General features: G+C 35.7%; 1 protein-coding gene across 4 annotated transcripts; it reads right to left on the bottom strand.

Moving 5' to 3' along the window:
* Positions 1–1,812: 1,812 nt before the first annotated feature.
* On the bottom strand, positions 1,813–13,938 carry LOC122000794 (putative tRNA (cytidine(32)/guanosine(34)-2'-O)-methyltransferase). Of its 4 annotated transcripts, none has more exons than XM_042555251.1 (11): positions 13,795–13,938; positions 13,611–13,704; positions 11,839–11,888; positions 6,956–7,005; positions 6,330–6,438; positions 5,596–5,656; positions 5,444–5,496; positions 4,906–4,998; positions 4,751–4,814; positions 4,121–4,228; positions 1,813–2,285 (listed from the first exon to the last, which is right to left on the bottom strand). In XM_042555251.1, the coding sequence occupies exons 1-11, from the start codon at positions 13,819–13,821 to the stop codon at positions 2,035–2,037; spliced, it is 960 nt and encodes a 319-aa protein (XP_042411185.1). In that variant the 5' UTR covers positions 13,822–13,938; the 3' UTR covers positions 1,813–2,034. The 4 variants fall into 4 exon arrangements, with proteins under 4 accessions (XP_042411185.1, XP_042411186.1, XP_042411187.1 ...); XM_042555252.1 differs by having other exon boundaries at positions 4,935–4,964; XM_042555253.1 differs by lacking the exon at positions 4,121–4,228.
* Positions 13,939–15,177: the final 1,239 nt, after the last annotated feature.

Genomic DNA, 15,177 nt, shown 5'->3' with positions numbered 1-15,177 from the left:
GAAAGAGTGTTATAACACCTTCACTTGAAGGTGTTAAAAGTATTGAATGCATTCAAGTAAACATAGGATGGGCTAGCCCTGGCTTACCCCATGTGTGTATATTTTTTTTAATTTTATTTATTAAAAAATTATAAATTTTAATATTATTTTTAAAAAAATAGTATTATTTTTTAAAAATAAGATTAATAATAATAATAATAATTTTATATTTTAAAATATATTTATTTAATATGATATAATTTTAAGATAATTGAATAAACTCTGGATTTATAAATAATTAGTGTTAATGTTAAAAGAAATATAAATAAAAGAGATATATTATTATATTGAGTATATGGTAGTGGACTCATACTTTTATTGAGATGATAGATATTATAATAGGAGATTATGAATATCTTTATGTAAAAAAATAATATTTGAATATTAGTCTCACGTAACTCTTATAGATAGATAGAAATATTCAACAATATGTATAATTTGTCTGTCACAAAACATGGATATCATTGCCACATATGATTGGCATCCTAATTTGTCCTTTGTTAGGCAATATCTACCAAGAATTTTGAAAATTTGGAAGTTCAAATTTAGAGTTAAGTATTTAGCCAAAAAGTAAATGAACAGATAAATTATGAGCTAAAAACCTTTGCTTTTATTTTTTGGACACTTGCTCACTCCCACCACATATTTGCTCCCGGTGGTCACCGATACGTCACTTTGAAACCAGGGCCATATCCAACAAACAATCAATTATTCTCAAACAGATTGCACTGAGATACGACACAAGCCCAAAGATGCCATGCTAGTCGAGCATTAGCACTCATCGATCCAGTTAACTTTCATGACAAACTCAAATACCGCATCCAGGAGAAAAAAAGGAAAAGAAAGGTAGGCAAAATGGTCGTCATGGACCCAAAGCACTCCATTGAAAGATCACGCGAGCAGAAAGAGTAGGGCAAAGTATAACAGAACAAAGAGAATGAGGAGAATTTCCAAGAGAGCGCACCTCAAAAGAAACAAAGCAGCGTGACGGGCTCAAACTGTCATCTAGCATGAAGTCGCTTTCCCCTCTCGCAAGCCTTGACGAACCTTTATCTTGCACCAAGGGTGATAAGATTCTTCAACCATCGGCCAAATTAAGCGTGACGCCAAGCATATACCATCCCGGTTGGCGTTCCGCTAGTCCAAAGCCAGCCATTCTCTTTGACCTCTGTTTTCTTGGCTGCCTGAGAATGTCTCGCCATAAATGTTTACACTATCTTCTCGAGTGCGATGACAGCATGGACTTCCGCAGCTCCAATGATATAGAGAAGCACGTATTTCATCAAACATCTAGTGGGCATTGCGAAGATTCAACAGGGAGCAAACGAGGAGGCAGGGGCATCTCCTCTCGGCTGCTCAAGAATGCTCGTTGCTCGTGGGCGAGAGTCCTTCGCCTTCTCGACGTCAGGGCGTCGAGGACTAATCAGAAGCCCATCTCGAGAAGCAGAAGCAGGATGTGGCAGCCAACAGCCAAAGTCTCTTCTTCCACCATGACTCCACAGAGATTTGCTGCGCCAGGAGATACCCACCTGTCCGAGGCCATTGAAGACTGCATCAAATTCCTCAACTCATCATCCAAGAGATCGTGCTAGGGGAAGCTGAACCTGCAATTTGTGTTAGCTTTATATGAGATACTAGTACCCTCTCCTGTGAACAGTTCGTGAGATTCACTAGTCGGTTTTCTTGGGTCTTCAGTATTGTCTTTGTATCTTTGCACGTGGAAACTGGAAAAGATATTTTTCCACCTGCTAAAAAGCTTTTTAAAATCAATAATTTAAAAATCAGAATAATAATTGCAATAGCTCATGTGTTGCATTGGAACTACAGTGTACACTGATTTTGGACCTGCACACATTGCATTGGTACATTTCAGTGTCATAACTTAGCTGTCATTCGGACCTCATTCGCAGATATGATTGTAGCATTCATTTGAAATCTCTCAAATTGAGGAAACTATAATAGATATAACCGAATCTACTTAAATTATTCAGTGTTTTACAAATCTGAATTCAAAGATAGCTTTTCAATGTCGATAATCCCGTGACTTGAAGCTTTCTTCAGTTCTAGTGCTGTTTTATAAGGTGGAGCAATGGGAGGCTGCACGGGATCCAAACTCTTGTATAAGCCACCCTCTGAAGAACTTGGGAGTGGGTAAGAACGATCTGAATCATAGCCATTGAGGTCTCCACATGCTAAAAATGGAATGTAAACCTTGTTTGGTCCCTCTAACCACCCACTTCGGCAATCTGTCAAGAGAGCATAACGTTATCCATGATTTTTAATTGAAAATGCAAGATATGGAATTTCACTTGGATTGTTTAATTTAGCATGATTTCCATTCTGGGATTTCAAGAGAAGAAATAGGTAAACAAGCTCAAAATAGACGATGCAAGTCATTCAGCTGCAAGGGCAATATAAAATATCAGCTGTCTCATAATCATGAAACACATTCTACTACAGAAGTCTTTCATAGAATTTGCTATGGAGGCCTCCACAGCCACATGGTCTGGTTATGAATTGTGGGATTACATGTCAGTGTCCGCTTGATCATGCTACAGTGAAGGTGCCCTTCACATCAAATATTATAAGTGCCCTCTATAGAACGTGATCCTAATCATTGTGTAACACAAGAAAATCTTTATGTATCGTTTAGTTCTGAGCTTAATGGTCCATCGAGTTTTCTTAACTGAAGTTGCCCATGGTAGCAAATGGAGTGAAGTTAGAATAAGAAGAGTGGAGGATAGTAGGATCTTTGTGTAGGAACAAATTCATATTATTAAGCTTTACAGAGTAAATGTTGATTAAAAACACTACATGAGGTGGCAAGTTGGTGTTAGTGGAAGATACCTCTAGTTGCTCTTGCATTTCTCACAAATTAAACAAACCCTTAGTTTGATGAGATCTCAACCAGATATAACTACTAAATATGGCGATCACATCTGTGATGAAAAGAACTGATTGTTTTAGCACAAATGCAAGGAAACTGAAGCTGATATCCAATGGAATCAGAAGTTTAGCCACAGATTCCTTATCACATCAAACAGTCAATGGTGTTGTGCATCTAATATCGTGAAGGGAAGCAGATTTACATTTGGGTCATGTGTAGAAAACTTTAAGGGGATGGAAATGTCATCAGAAGATTCATATGGAAAATCAAGTTAATAAAGACTTGGAACAGATCATCTAATCATATGATGAGTTGCAGGATATTCCACATATATATGTATTAATTCCATATATGTGCGTCAGTGTGTGTATTCTGTCCTTGAATTATCCTCTAGGTTTTATTTCATTACAGGCAATGGCGTAGCCAAGGTTGGGCTTTACCTGGCTCTAGCCCAGTGTAACGCAACAGCTGAATAATTTTTAGGTTTATATATTGAGACCGAATCCAGCAGCCCAGTAATTTTTAGGCTTCCATCCCAGTGAAACCCAGTAGCCTAATAATTTTTAGGCTTATATATTCAGTTCAAATCTAGCTACCTAGTAATTTTTAGACTTATATATTGAGCCCAAATTTAAAAAGGGTTTTCTTTTATTTGTCGTTCGATGCATCGAGGCAGGGCCGGCCCTGGAGGAGGGCGGCACTGGGCGATGGCCCTCGGCCCATGATTTGAGAGGGCTCAAAATTTTTTTTTTTAGTATTATGTATTATAGGCATGTAATTAGGGCTTTGAATAGTTTGGCCCAAATTCATATTTCAGAATTTTTTGATATTATCGTTTATTTTTATTTTTTTAGGCATGTAATTGGGGCCTTGAGTAGTTGGGGCCCAAATTTATTTTGGGCCTTTTTTTTTCCGCCCCGGGCCTCCTCTGTAGAAGGACCGTAGCTGCATCGAGGAGTAGCAAATCATAGAAAGCACAGTCATAGAATAACAATATCCCAGGGTAGTTGAAGATCCTGACTACGCCATTGATTACATGGCACTGTGAAACTAATAGCATGAGATATCCATGCAGCTGATTGTATAAAAGAAATATAGATCAGCGACAACTAGATTGTAATAGACATGCATGTTTAACAGGTGCGAAGGAAATGAAGGTGAATCATGCAGAAAGTTCTAAGGTGAGCAGCTGACCTAAATTATCAACGCCAGAGGGAGTACCAACTTTTTCCAGAAGATGATATAAATCTCTCTCATTAAAACCTTGAGGAGGTGAATAATTCTCACAAACAGCAAATGCCTCTGCGACATAAATATAGTTGAGAACCTCTTATGGTATAAAAAAATTGCAAAAGTATTTTCAAAATTTTCTATTATTAAAAAAATCTTAATTTCATATGAAGCAATATAGTGTATTTTATTATTCATCATCATCAATTTTGATGTACTAATTCAGCTTTACAAGAAAAGTACTTTCCACTTTAAACATATTATTAAACCATGTCCAGCTCAGATTGTACCAACTCGAGAACAAAGAATCTATTGTACCGACTGCAAAGTATCCTACGTTTTGTCATGGCCATATCTCCATGGCATCACATCAGTATGCATTAAGGGGATGAAATTGAAATAAGAATTTAGGTATGTTTTATAACAGAAAGAACAATAGGCATTCACTTTCAATTTGGTTGGAATTTATTTTCACATGAAAACCAACATATAAACTAATATAAACATGTAGCTTCATTGATAGAATCTGCTCTAAATAACACCAACTTGTATTTTAGCAGCAAAAAGGTAACTCTAAATGATAAGCAATCTTACCTATGCTTGAGTTACGACTACTTTTGGGCTTTGCAAATGTAACCTGGGAAAAAAATAGTTTCAGCTGCAAAGGGAGAAAAAACACGATAGTAAGCAGATGCTCAAAGCAAACAAGAAATTTGACTAAGCGTGAACCAATATAAGGAGCATTTTACTTGGCAATACAGAAGGCTTGTATCTTTACCCCGGAATATTTTTGCAATGAATTTTCCACCTACTCGAAGCACGTGAGTAACAATTGTTAGAGCCTACAACAAAGAAAATCAATAATAGATTACCATAGCATGATAAAAACAAACAACCAATAATCTTCAAAGTAAATTTATTAACTCAAGAAAGTTCAGAAAAGATAATAGTACGAATCAAGAGTCAGCTTGATAAAACTGAAACATAACTGGAAGTTGTGCAACCATGACCAAAATTTAAACTTCAAAGGCTTCACAACATTTCATGGTTTACACATACTAACTCAGGGATTAGCATAGAAAAATATGAGCTGAACCAGGATTATAAAGTTTTTGTCTGCGATTATAAGTGTAAAGCAGATGTAGACAAAAGCATTCAAAGTATTGAACAAATGGAAGTTTCAACTTTTTTTTTCATGAATACTCTGATGTATTGTCATCCTGACTCTTATTTAGGAATAATAAGTAGGCTCAGAATAATGAAAATATTGGACATATTTGTACTTACTGCCAATATAAGTTGAGACTGAACAAATTCATCCATATCATGTAGGCCAGTAACTGCAATAAGTTCAGAGGTAACTCTCAACCAAAAGAATAAAGATACTAAAGATTGGGGTTCAAATAAAATTACAATGAGAGTGTATAGAGCATTCTTACCATCTGGAGCACCATCACAGACAACTAAATCGGCTTTGCACCCATCAAAATGTCGGATTACCTGGCAGGTTCATTCTAGTTAGTTAAATAGGCAGATGGTTCATATACGACCCCATCAGGGAACTGAATGAAAATTGCCTTACGAGAAGACTTTGTGTGTGTGTGTGTGTGTGTCAGGTTCATATACGACCCCATCAGGGAACTGAATGAAAATTGCCTTAAGAGAAGACTTTATATCATAAAATGTGTGTGTGCGCACGCGCGCGCGCGTGTGTGCGTGCGCGCGCGCGAAATTTCCCAATATCATTACAAGTTCATTGCCATAATGATGGAGGGATAAAATCCATGGAACCAATCCAAATATTTGGAACAAAAACAGCTTAATGATGATAATTAGAAGTTAATTAGTGGCTCCTAGTTTCAAGTTTTTTACTCAAACAATAAAATAAATATCCTCCTTCACTAGAGAAAGCGTTCGAATAGAAACTAGAAATTTCCAAAACTTGTTATCAAGTTTACTCAAAGCCCAAATAACATGGACGTTGGTAGATTAAAATTTATTCACAAGAAATTAAAGAAAAGTTTGCAACATTTCAAGAAATAACAATACATGACAGTTTATTTCCACTTTCACTGCAAATACATGACATGGTAAAGTTACAGAAGAATGAAGTATCAAGTAACAATCCAACTGTTAAAAATAGTAATAAATGTCAAGTACAAAATAATGTTACCACTTCTGCAGTTCGAGCATTAGTGATATCACCCTGCACTTGAATAACACCCTCAATAGGAGCCATAGGCTGCAAATCGATTGCAACAATAAGTGGAAGATCAGCATCCCTACAATAAAATGTCGATACATGGAGATTAAGTTGTAGCCAGTTTATATGAATCATGCTCCCTCACCTAAATTGGTATATGTATATCCAATAACAGCCTTTCGGAATTCCACCTAAAATTACATTCTTCTATTACAAACTAAAGCTAAAATAGATGCACAAATTCAATGACAGAAACTCCGCAAATGAGCCACATGCAAGGTCAGGGAACTCAGTATACATTCAACGAACTTGATTTATCCTGCATTAAAAAAGACTATTTGACAAGAATCTGTGTTGCCTCAATAAATTCAACAAGGCTTGGAGGCTCACCACCATATAAATTTATAAAAAAAAAACGTTAATATTGAAGGAACAGGAACAATCACTGTATAAGTTTAGGTCATAAGGAAATTGTATAGCATAATGTAACTACAATAGGATTCTATCAGAAATATCTAACTATAATAGACATTCTAGATTATTTACAAATGATTACTAACTCAAACCTCTACTAGAAGTAAATAGACAAATCTTACCTAGAAGCTGATGACAACTTTGCTGGAACATACAATTTGCGACTCAAGACCTACAGATAAATTAAATAAGATCATATCATTGACCAAGGATTCACATGGTCCAAGAAGGGAATCACACATTATAATGTTCTTCTAATAGAAAATCATTGTTAATGCTTGAAAAAATGGTCTATTTCAGATAATTTGTTGATAACTAATTATGTGTCTACAAAACAAACATTTTCACCCAGAACAAGATATATTAAAAAATTACAGAAGAATTAGTGAGAATTTGAACCAAAATCAAAGACAAACTGAGCATCTTAAGAATATACTTTCCTCCACAGTTGGAATATAAGGAGATAAAGGCAGAGGTTTAGGGGTGAAAAAGATATTTGGTCTCGCAGGGGCAATTGAATGACTAACAAACATGGCAAAGGTCATTCCCTGGATATAGACTATGTGCTAATTATTTGTATGTATGCATCATTTACAAATCCTCAAAAATGATTGTACAAGATTAAGGGTTTCTTCTTCTAAAACTTCATAGGATTCAAATTAGATATATAAATTAGATTTTATCGGCTTCTGAACAAATTTTCAGTTTTTTTCTTTTGTGAAGAATATGTATGGTTTTAACTTCCTAGGTCTGCTAGTACATTGCCAGAACCAGACTTTCATTCTCAGAGGCAAACTATGCCACCATAAACAAAATATCTATTTCTAAAAAACTAAGAGTGCTAAGATTAATAAATTAAAGATAATTATTAAACAGTGATTTTTCAATGCATGTTGCTTGTAATATGAATTCTCAATAGAAAGCACCAATTCATACATTCGAAGGAATCAATGTTGGACTTAATGGATCCTTAGCCATGCATGTGAGGATCGGCCATTGGGGATCCATAAAAAGTCCGTTTTATGAAATATTTGAAAGATAAAAAAAGGAGGCACAGATAGTCTATTTATCACCAAATAGAGAAGAATATTATAGGGTAGCAGCTGGAAATTCTTTGGCCTTGAATCAGAGTATTCAGGAAGAATAAGTTGTTCCAGCTCGACACCGTCAAGAGTTCCTGACTATTGCATGGAACAAATTCATCTTAGAAGTATTTTTCCCTTCCAACATTTTTCTATTGGAGTTTCTCTCATTCCTTTTATCGAGCATAATGATGCGAATTGGGCTTTAATGAGTTCTAATACGCAGCACCAAGCAGTTCCGCTTTCTCAGTCCGAGAGGTGCATTGTTGGAGCTGGACTGGAACGTCAAACAACTCTAGATTCGGGGGTTTCCGCTATAGCCGAACACGAGGGAAAGATCATTTATACTGATCCTCACAAGATTATTTTTGCAAGTAATGGAGACACTACTATAAGTATTCCATTAGTTATCTGTCAACGTTCCAACGAAAATACTTGTATGCATCAAAAACCTCAGGTTTCGCGAGGTAAATGCATTAAAAAGGGACAAATTTTAGCGGACGGTGCGGCTACAGTTGGTGGGAACTCACTTTCGGAAAAAAATGTATTAGTAGCTTATATGCCATGGGAAGGTTACAATTTTGAAGATGCGGTACTAATTAGTGAACGTTTGGTATATGAAGATATTTATACTTCTTTTCACATCCGGAAATATGAAATTCAGACTCATACGACAAGCCAAGGACCTGAAAGATTCACTAGGGAAATATCACATCTAGAGGCTCATTTACTCCGCAATTTAGACAGAAATGGAGTTGTGATGCTGGGATCTTGGGTAGAAACAGGTGATATTTTAGTAGGAAAATTAAGACCTTAGACGGCAAACGATTAAACGAATCCTCGTATGCTTCAAAGGATAGGTTATTAAGAGTCATTCTTGAAATTCAGGTATCCACTGCAAAAGAAACTTCTCTAAAACTACCTATAGGCGGAAGAGGGCGCGTTATTAACGTGAGATGGATCCGGAAAAGGGGGGATGGGTCCAGTTATAATTTAAAAATGATTCGTGTATATATTTCACAGAAATGTGAAATCAAAGTAGGTGATAAAGTAGTTTAAGGCATGGGAATAAAGGTATCATTTCCAAAATTTTGCCTAAACAAAATATTCCTTATTTGCAAGATAGAACACCTGTTGATATGGTCTTCAACCCATTAGGACTACCATCACGAAAGAATATGGGACAGATATTTGAATGTTCACTCGGGTTAGCGAGAGATCTGTTAAAAAGACATTATAGAATAGCATCTTTTGATGAGAGATATAAGCAAGAGGCTTCGAGAAAGCTAGTGTTTTCTGAATTATACGAAGCCAGTAAGCAAACAAAAAATCCATGGGTATTTGAACCGGAATATCCGAGAAAAAGCAGAATATTTGATGGAAGAACAAGAAATCCTTTCAAACAACCTGTCTTAATAGGAAAGTCTTATATTTTAAAATTAATTTATCAAGTTGATGATAAAATCCATGGACATTCTAGTAGACATTACGCACTTATTACACAACAACCCCTTAGAGGAAGGGCAAAGCAAGGGGGACAACAAGTATGAGAAATGGAAGTTTGGGCTTTAGAGGGATTTGGTGTTGCTCATATTTTACAAGAGATGCTTACTTATAAATCTGATGATATTAGAGCTCGTCAAGAAGTACTTGGTGCTATGATCATTGGAGGAAGAGTATCTAACCTAGAAGATGCTCCAGAATCTTTTAGATTGCTCGTTCGAGAACTACAATCTTTAGCTATAGAACTGAATCATTTCCTTGTATCTGAGAAGAACTTCCAGATTAATAGGAAGGAAGCTTGATCGGAATGAATCAAAATTTCTATTCTATGATTGACCGGTATAAACATCAACAACTTCGAATTGGCCTAATTTCTCCTCAACAAATAAAGGCTTGGGCCAATAAAATTTTACCTAATGGAGAGATAGTTGGAAAGGTGACAAAGCCCTATACGTTTCATTATAAGACCAATAAATCGGAAAAAAGATGAATTGTTTTGTGAGAGAATCTCTGGACCCATAAAAAGTGGAATTTGTGCTTGTGGAAATTATCAAGTGATTTTTCAATGCATGTTGCTTGTAATATGAATTCTCAATAGAAAGCACCAGTTGAGAAAAAAAATGTAATTAATCCTTACAAGCACAATTGTACAGAATAATCTAACATCATTCATTGAAAGTCGAACTTCATTCTGATCCATCTGATAAGAGCAGGGACTGAAACCAACATCAATCAGGTAGCCAAGTGGACATAGAAGTTTTAAATCGAAGGGAGGCACAAGGTAGGAATTTCAGAGGTGGGGCATGAGGAAGTCATAACATGAAATTCATTTGGGCAAGAATGTTAGTCAAGCATCCCTCCATGGTAAACATTGAAAACACTAGGAATATAACTGCCTCATCTTCATCCTTCCTCTACTTCTTTTTATTTTGCTTCTTCCGCTTTCTACCTTTCATTCTTTCTCATTTTTCTCTTTATCCCTTCCCTTTTGGTCGATATCTACATGCACCACCTCATATACAAAGATAAACACAAACAATTTTGTTACAACTGGCTACTAAAATGTTGGCACTAAACGAGATTTTAAATGTACCTAAGATTGCTAAGAAAAGGATTAAAAAGTTAGCAAATCAGGATCAGCCTGACCAACTCTCACCATTTCCTCTGTATCTCATAAAGGAGTTAAGAGAATCCGCATTTTACTGAAAATGTCATATTAAAAATTGTTCTGATGAACTCAATTCATTCAAATTACAATAAGATTTGTAGACTCATCATACGATTTGTCAAGTTAAGTGTTACCTACACATGGAATAATCCCTAAATGATAGTGTTGTTCTAAAAATCATTTTTTTCAAACCAGGTCATGAACAAGGTTGCTATGGATCATCAGTACAAATATTAACATTATTAGGTCTATACCAAACTGCCACTGAAATCAGTTTATATTATACCCAAAATTGCATTCAACATCCATGCTAGAGAAAACTAATAATAATGGATCCTCTTGAAACTAAAGAATATCTAAACTATAATGATAGCACCATATTGTTAAAATATTTCAGTCAAGAAAATTAAAATTTTGTATGAGTATTCAGTAAATTATTTAAAATAGAATAAAATACTTCATTCTATATGAAAATTGAAATCTAACAATGGGAATGCATATACCCAATCACCAAATCTAGAGAAGACTAAGAAACTTCAAAAGCATAATAAAATCACAACTTAACCTAAGTGAAGAAGGGTTGTGGCTGGGGAGCGAGTCAAGAAATAGCTTGATAAAATTAAGGTCAGTGACTTGGGGATTTGAGGACATGTTAACACAGAAAGATGAAATAATACCTAAAATCGGCTATAAATTTAAAAGTATAATACCAATACAACAAGAACAAGAAAAAACACTCCATTGACTACTCAAGACACTGGTACACTGAGATTACCTTAGGGAGACAAGTATAAAAACTACTTTTTTACGAACCTAATAGAAAAAGAAAATTTTAAAATCCATAGGCGGCTGCATAACTCAAATAGGTAAGTTGGACTAAGCAGACAATAGACAGAAAAATTTATTTTAAAACCGCATTTTAGCGCCTGATTCATAAGTTAGAAAAAGGCAGGAGACTCATGTTTTATCTCAGGTGAATCATCAAACCATGTTATCGAAATGCAAGTGGTCAAATTCTAATGGCATACAGGAAAGATCTCAAGGAACAGATTTGAGGAAGAGGATAAATATAGCAGTCTGTGTCCAGCTAGAAATATAATAGCTCAACATTAGGAAATTTGAATAAGTGGAGAAACATGCTTATACACATTCTATTATGCAACACCAACCTAATTAAAGGCATAAAAAAATGAATTGATGCAATTAGCATGATTTCCCAAAAGAAAAAAGATCATCAAGAGGTATATCATACCTGACTCCAACTACCTGGCGCTGCACAGAGATCAACTACACGTTTTACTCCTGCCACATTGAAATGTGTCAAACATTATACGTTTTATATTTTCCAAAATAAAAACAATAAAAATAATTTTATTGGAAAAAAAGTTTGTCCTGAGTTTGATTTTCTGATTATTATGTCAAATTAACATCTAAATATTTGCTAAAAGTTCAGATGAACATAAAAAGTATCATGAACTTTCTGTTTGAAAATGATTGCATTCAAGGACCAGTCTTACAACCCGTAACGGTAGCAATTGCTGCAGTACGTACAACGAAATTTTATTTTCCTATTGTCAATGCATAACTGCCTTCTCTTGGCCTCTCTCTTCATTGCTTAACACTCTAATCTTCCAGTTCATATCTACTTGAGAAGAGAATTCAATGCATGTTTCACTAAATGGTTAGATTAAGTAGATTGACAAATGCAACTATCAACTATGTAAGCAACTGCATAATTATTGACCAAAAAAATAAATCTTTCAAAGATGAGATGGAAATTTCACTTTTTAGTTTCATGAAAGCAGTGTTTGCTTGTTCTCTCCTATAGAAGGAATGAAACTAACCATGAAGTATGATTATAGGAAGAATCATAAAAACATGATATAGAAATTTATAACAAATTAATGGCATTGTCTAGTAGAATTCCCCGTATAAAGTCATTCATAAGATAGTAAAAATTAGGATTTTAATTTTTAATAACAAGCCAAAGTAGATTTCATAAGCGAGGAACATAGGATGATTCAATATTATGGCCTGCATATATGGTTGCATGTTTGCTTGAGAATCCAACGAACATGATAACATAATAACGAATCAATAGAAGTGGCTATCCTTTTTTGTCTTTTGACATGATACCACCATGCACAAGCTTCACATGCAAAGGCACTGGCCTTAACTAATGTGTGTGTGTGTGTGTGTTTGCTCGCAAACTTCTAATGTAGGAGCATCCAGGGACACAATCATCTCATATCATCCAACCCGGCTATGTTCTCCTTCAAGCTATTACAAGAATAAAACGAGACTACCAACCTCCCTTTTGGATCTTGAAGAAGGACGATCGCGACTACTTACAAGAAAGATGATTAGTTTGTGACCTCCTGACATGGTTGCACTCAATTCAGAGTCCAGACGAGACGAAATCGGCTAACTAGGTCGTCAAAACTCTAGATTTGGTCTTTTGACTTTTCTTTTATTTGTTTCGAATTTTTAGAATTAGTTTTCTTTTCTAAAATTAATTTAGATTTTATCTCTTTTTTTTAGGATTAATTTTCTTTTTATAAAGTTAGTTTAGATTTTATCTTTTTTTTAAAGATTAGTTCTTTTTTACTTTTTCTTTTTCTATTGTGACTTTTTCTTAATTTTTTAGGTTATTTAAACAAGGGTTAGAGCTCTTATAAAAAGAATGTGGTTAATGTTGAATTTGGTTTTGATTTGAATAAACAAATTATTTTCGTTTAAACCTATAGGCGGCTCCTCTTTGTTTACGAATTATCTTCTCATGTCTTTCTCTGCAAACCTCTAATTCGAATGTCGCACCCGGATTTTCTTCCCCTGCATCAACTTCACTCTACAATTTCGTGACATGCAGTCTCTAGCAAAGAGGAACTTAGATTGCATTCAACAAAGTCTAAATCAACAACCAGAATCATAAATACTTAAGCAAACGAAGCAACAAAGTTCATGAATAGAACCTGACACGTAGCTATTTGAAGCATAAGGTAAAAGGAGATGATTTTCAGTTACCTTCGAAGATGTTGAATTCCTCATCGATTTGGAGAAGCTTGAAAGCACTCCGCGCACGCCACCCCTCCTCTTTCGCTTTCCGGTAATAAATATCCTGCAACACATAGACGGCGTACAAGGACGCGGAGAAATCAGCCAAACTACCAGAAAAAAGAAAATGAAGAGACAAAAGAGATATGAATACCCGTTTGTCCTTGGAAGCTTTTCCCATGACTTCGCCAAACAAAAGCGTCTATCTGATCTCCGCTGGCCTAAGAATCGCTGAAGAAGAAGACACGGGCGGCGACCACCGCCGAAGAAGAAAACGAAAGGGCAGGTTAAAGTGACAACGGCCCATTTACTGGCCCATTTTACTATTTAGCATCACATGTTTTGGTAAAACTCTTAATTTATAAAATTCTATTTATTTTATATGATTTATTTTTTATTTTAATTAATTTTGTTTATGCACTATTTAAAATTTTATTTTCAACTCATATCTCTGATTAACAATGATAAACAGAGGAAAAAACTATTAAAGAAAAATTCAAAAATAAACACATAAATTCATCACATACTATTTTTACCTTTATAATTTCATTATTTTATGTACTTATTCTCAAATTTTTCCTTGAGATTTTTCTTAAATCATTTTTCTTTAATAAAATATAAGATATTATTTTAATTTTTTTAATTATTTTCCCATTTTCAAAGATTATATATTATGCATTTTTTTTATTTTTTTAAGGTTGTTTTTGCAAAAAAAAAAAACATGTTAAAAATCATTTAGAAAATAGCATAATTTGTTAATCATGTTTGATCCTGTCCGAAAGCGTGAAATTAGAAAATTTGGAGGTGGCGGCTCCACTAATTGTGCGTGGACTTCGCTCCGCTATGTAAAACAAACGGTGTGTGCCGAACCAGGGAAGGGGTCCTCGGTGTTGACCCTCCGACGTTTAAGTCGATCATCAGAATGTAGAGAAAAGTAGAGCAACAATAGAACTCAAGAATAATGTGTACCTCCGTCGGTGAAGGATAGCCTTTATATAGAGCCTTGGAGGGCATGGGCATGCTCTCCCATGTGTCCCATGAAAGGGCCTTGTCAGGAAAGTACGTCTGACATCATATCTTAACAAAGCATGCATATCCATGATGCGACAGTAGAAGCTTCTGTCGTACAATTCACCTGTCGACCATGCCTCATATCAGCGGTACTATCTCCCAAAAGGATGTCGAACGATACTACAGTGGTCTTGTTGCTCGACCGAGCGGGATAGCCGCTCGACCAGGACTCCGCTCCATTAATGGCCAGGGCCCGGTGATTGGCCGAGCAAGGTAGCCGCTCAGCCGGGACTCCTCTGCTCTAACGACATTTGTGGTTCTTCTATGCGATGACCGTGTAGTAACATATCTTCCCTGTTCAGACCAGCTATACAGTCTCCCTCAGCATCCTGCTGCTCCATATTGAGCATCGGTTGTCTTGCGTATCATCCCGATCCGGACTGGAGGTCTGCCCGGACCCCTCTCCTGTCGACCAGGGCCTAACCGCCCAACCGACTATTGCAATGATCCTGCGTTCGACCTTTTG

The sequence above is a fragment of the Zingiber officinale genome, chromosome 7A (assembly GCF_018446385.1).
Source record: "Zingiber officinale cultivar Zhangliang chromosome 7A, Zo_v1.1, whole genome shotgun sequence".
NCBI classification, from domain to species: domain Eukaryota; kingdom Viridiplantae; phylum Streptophyta; class Magnoliopsida; order Zingiberales; family Zingiberaceae; genus Zingiber; species Zingiber officinale.
Note: the sequence above shows the minus strand (reverse complement) of the source record. Positions and strands in the feature narration are given on the sequence as shown.

Coding starts and splice junctions, on each gene's coding strand:
- LOC122000794 (XM_042555251.1), bottom strand. CDS start 13,821: ATGGGAAAAGCTTCCAAGGACAAACGG. Junction 5,657..6,329: donor ATGCTCGAACTGCAGAAGTG/GTAACATTATTT, acceptor TGAACCTGCCAG/GTAATCCGACATTTTGATGG. Junction 2,286..4,120: donor CTCTGGCGTTGATAATTTAG/GTCAGCTGCTCA, acceptor CTCTCTTGACAG/ATTGCCGAAGTGGGTGGTTA.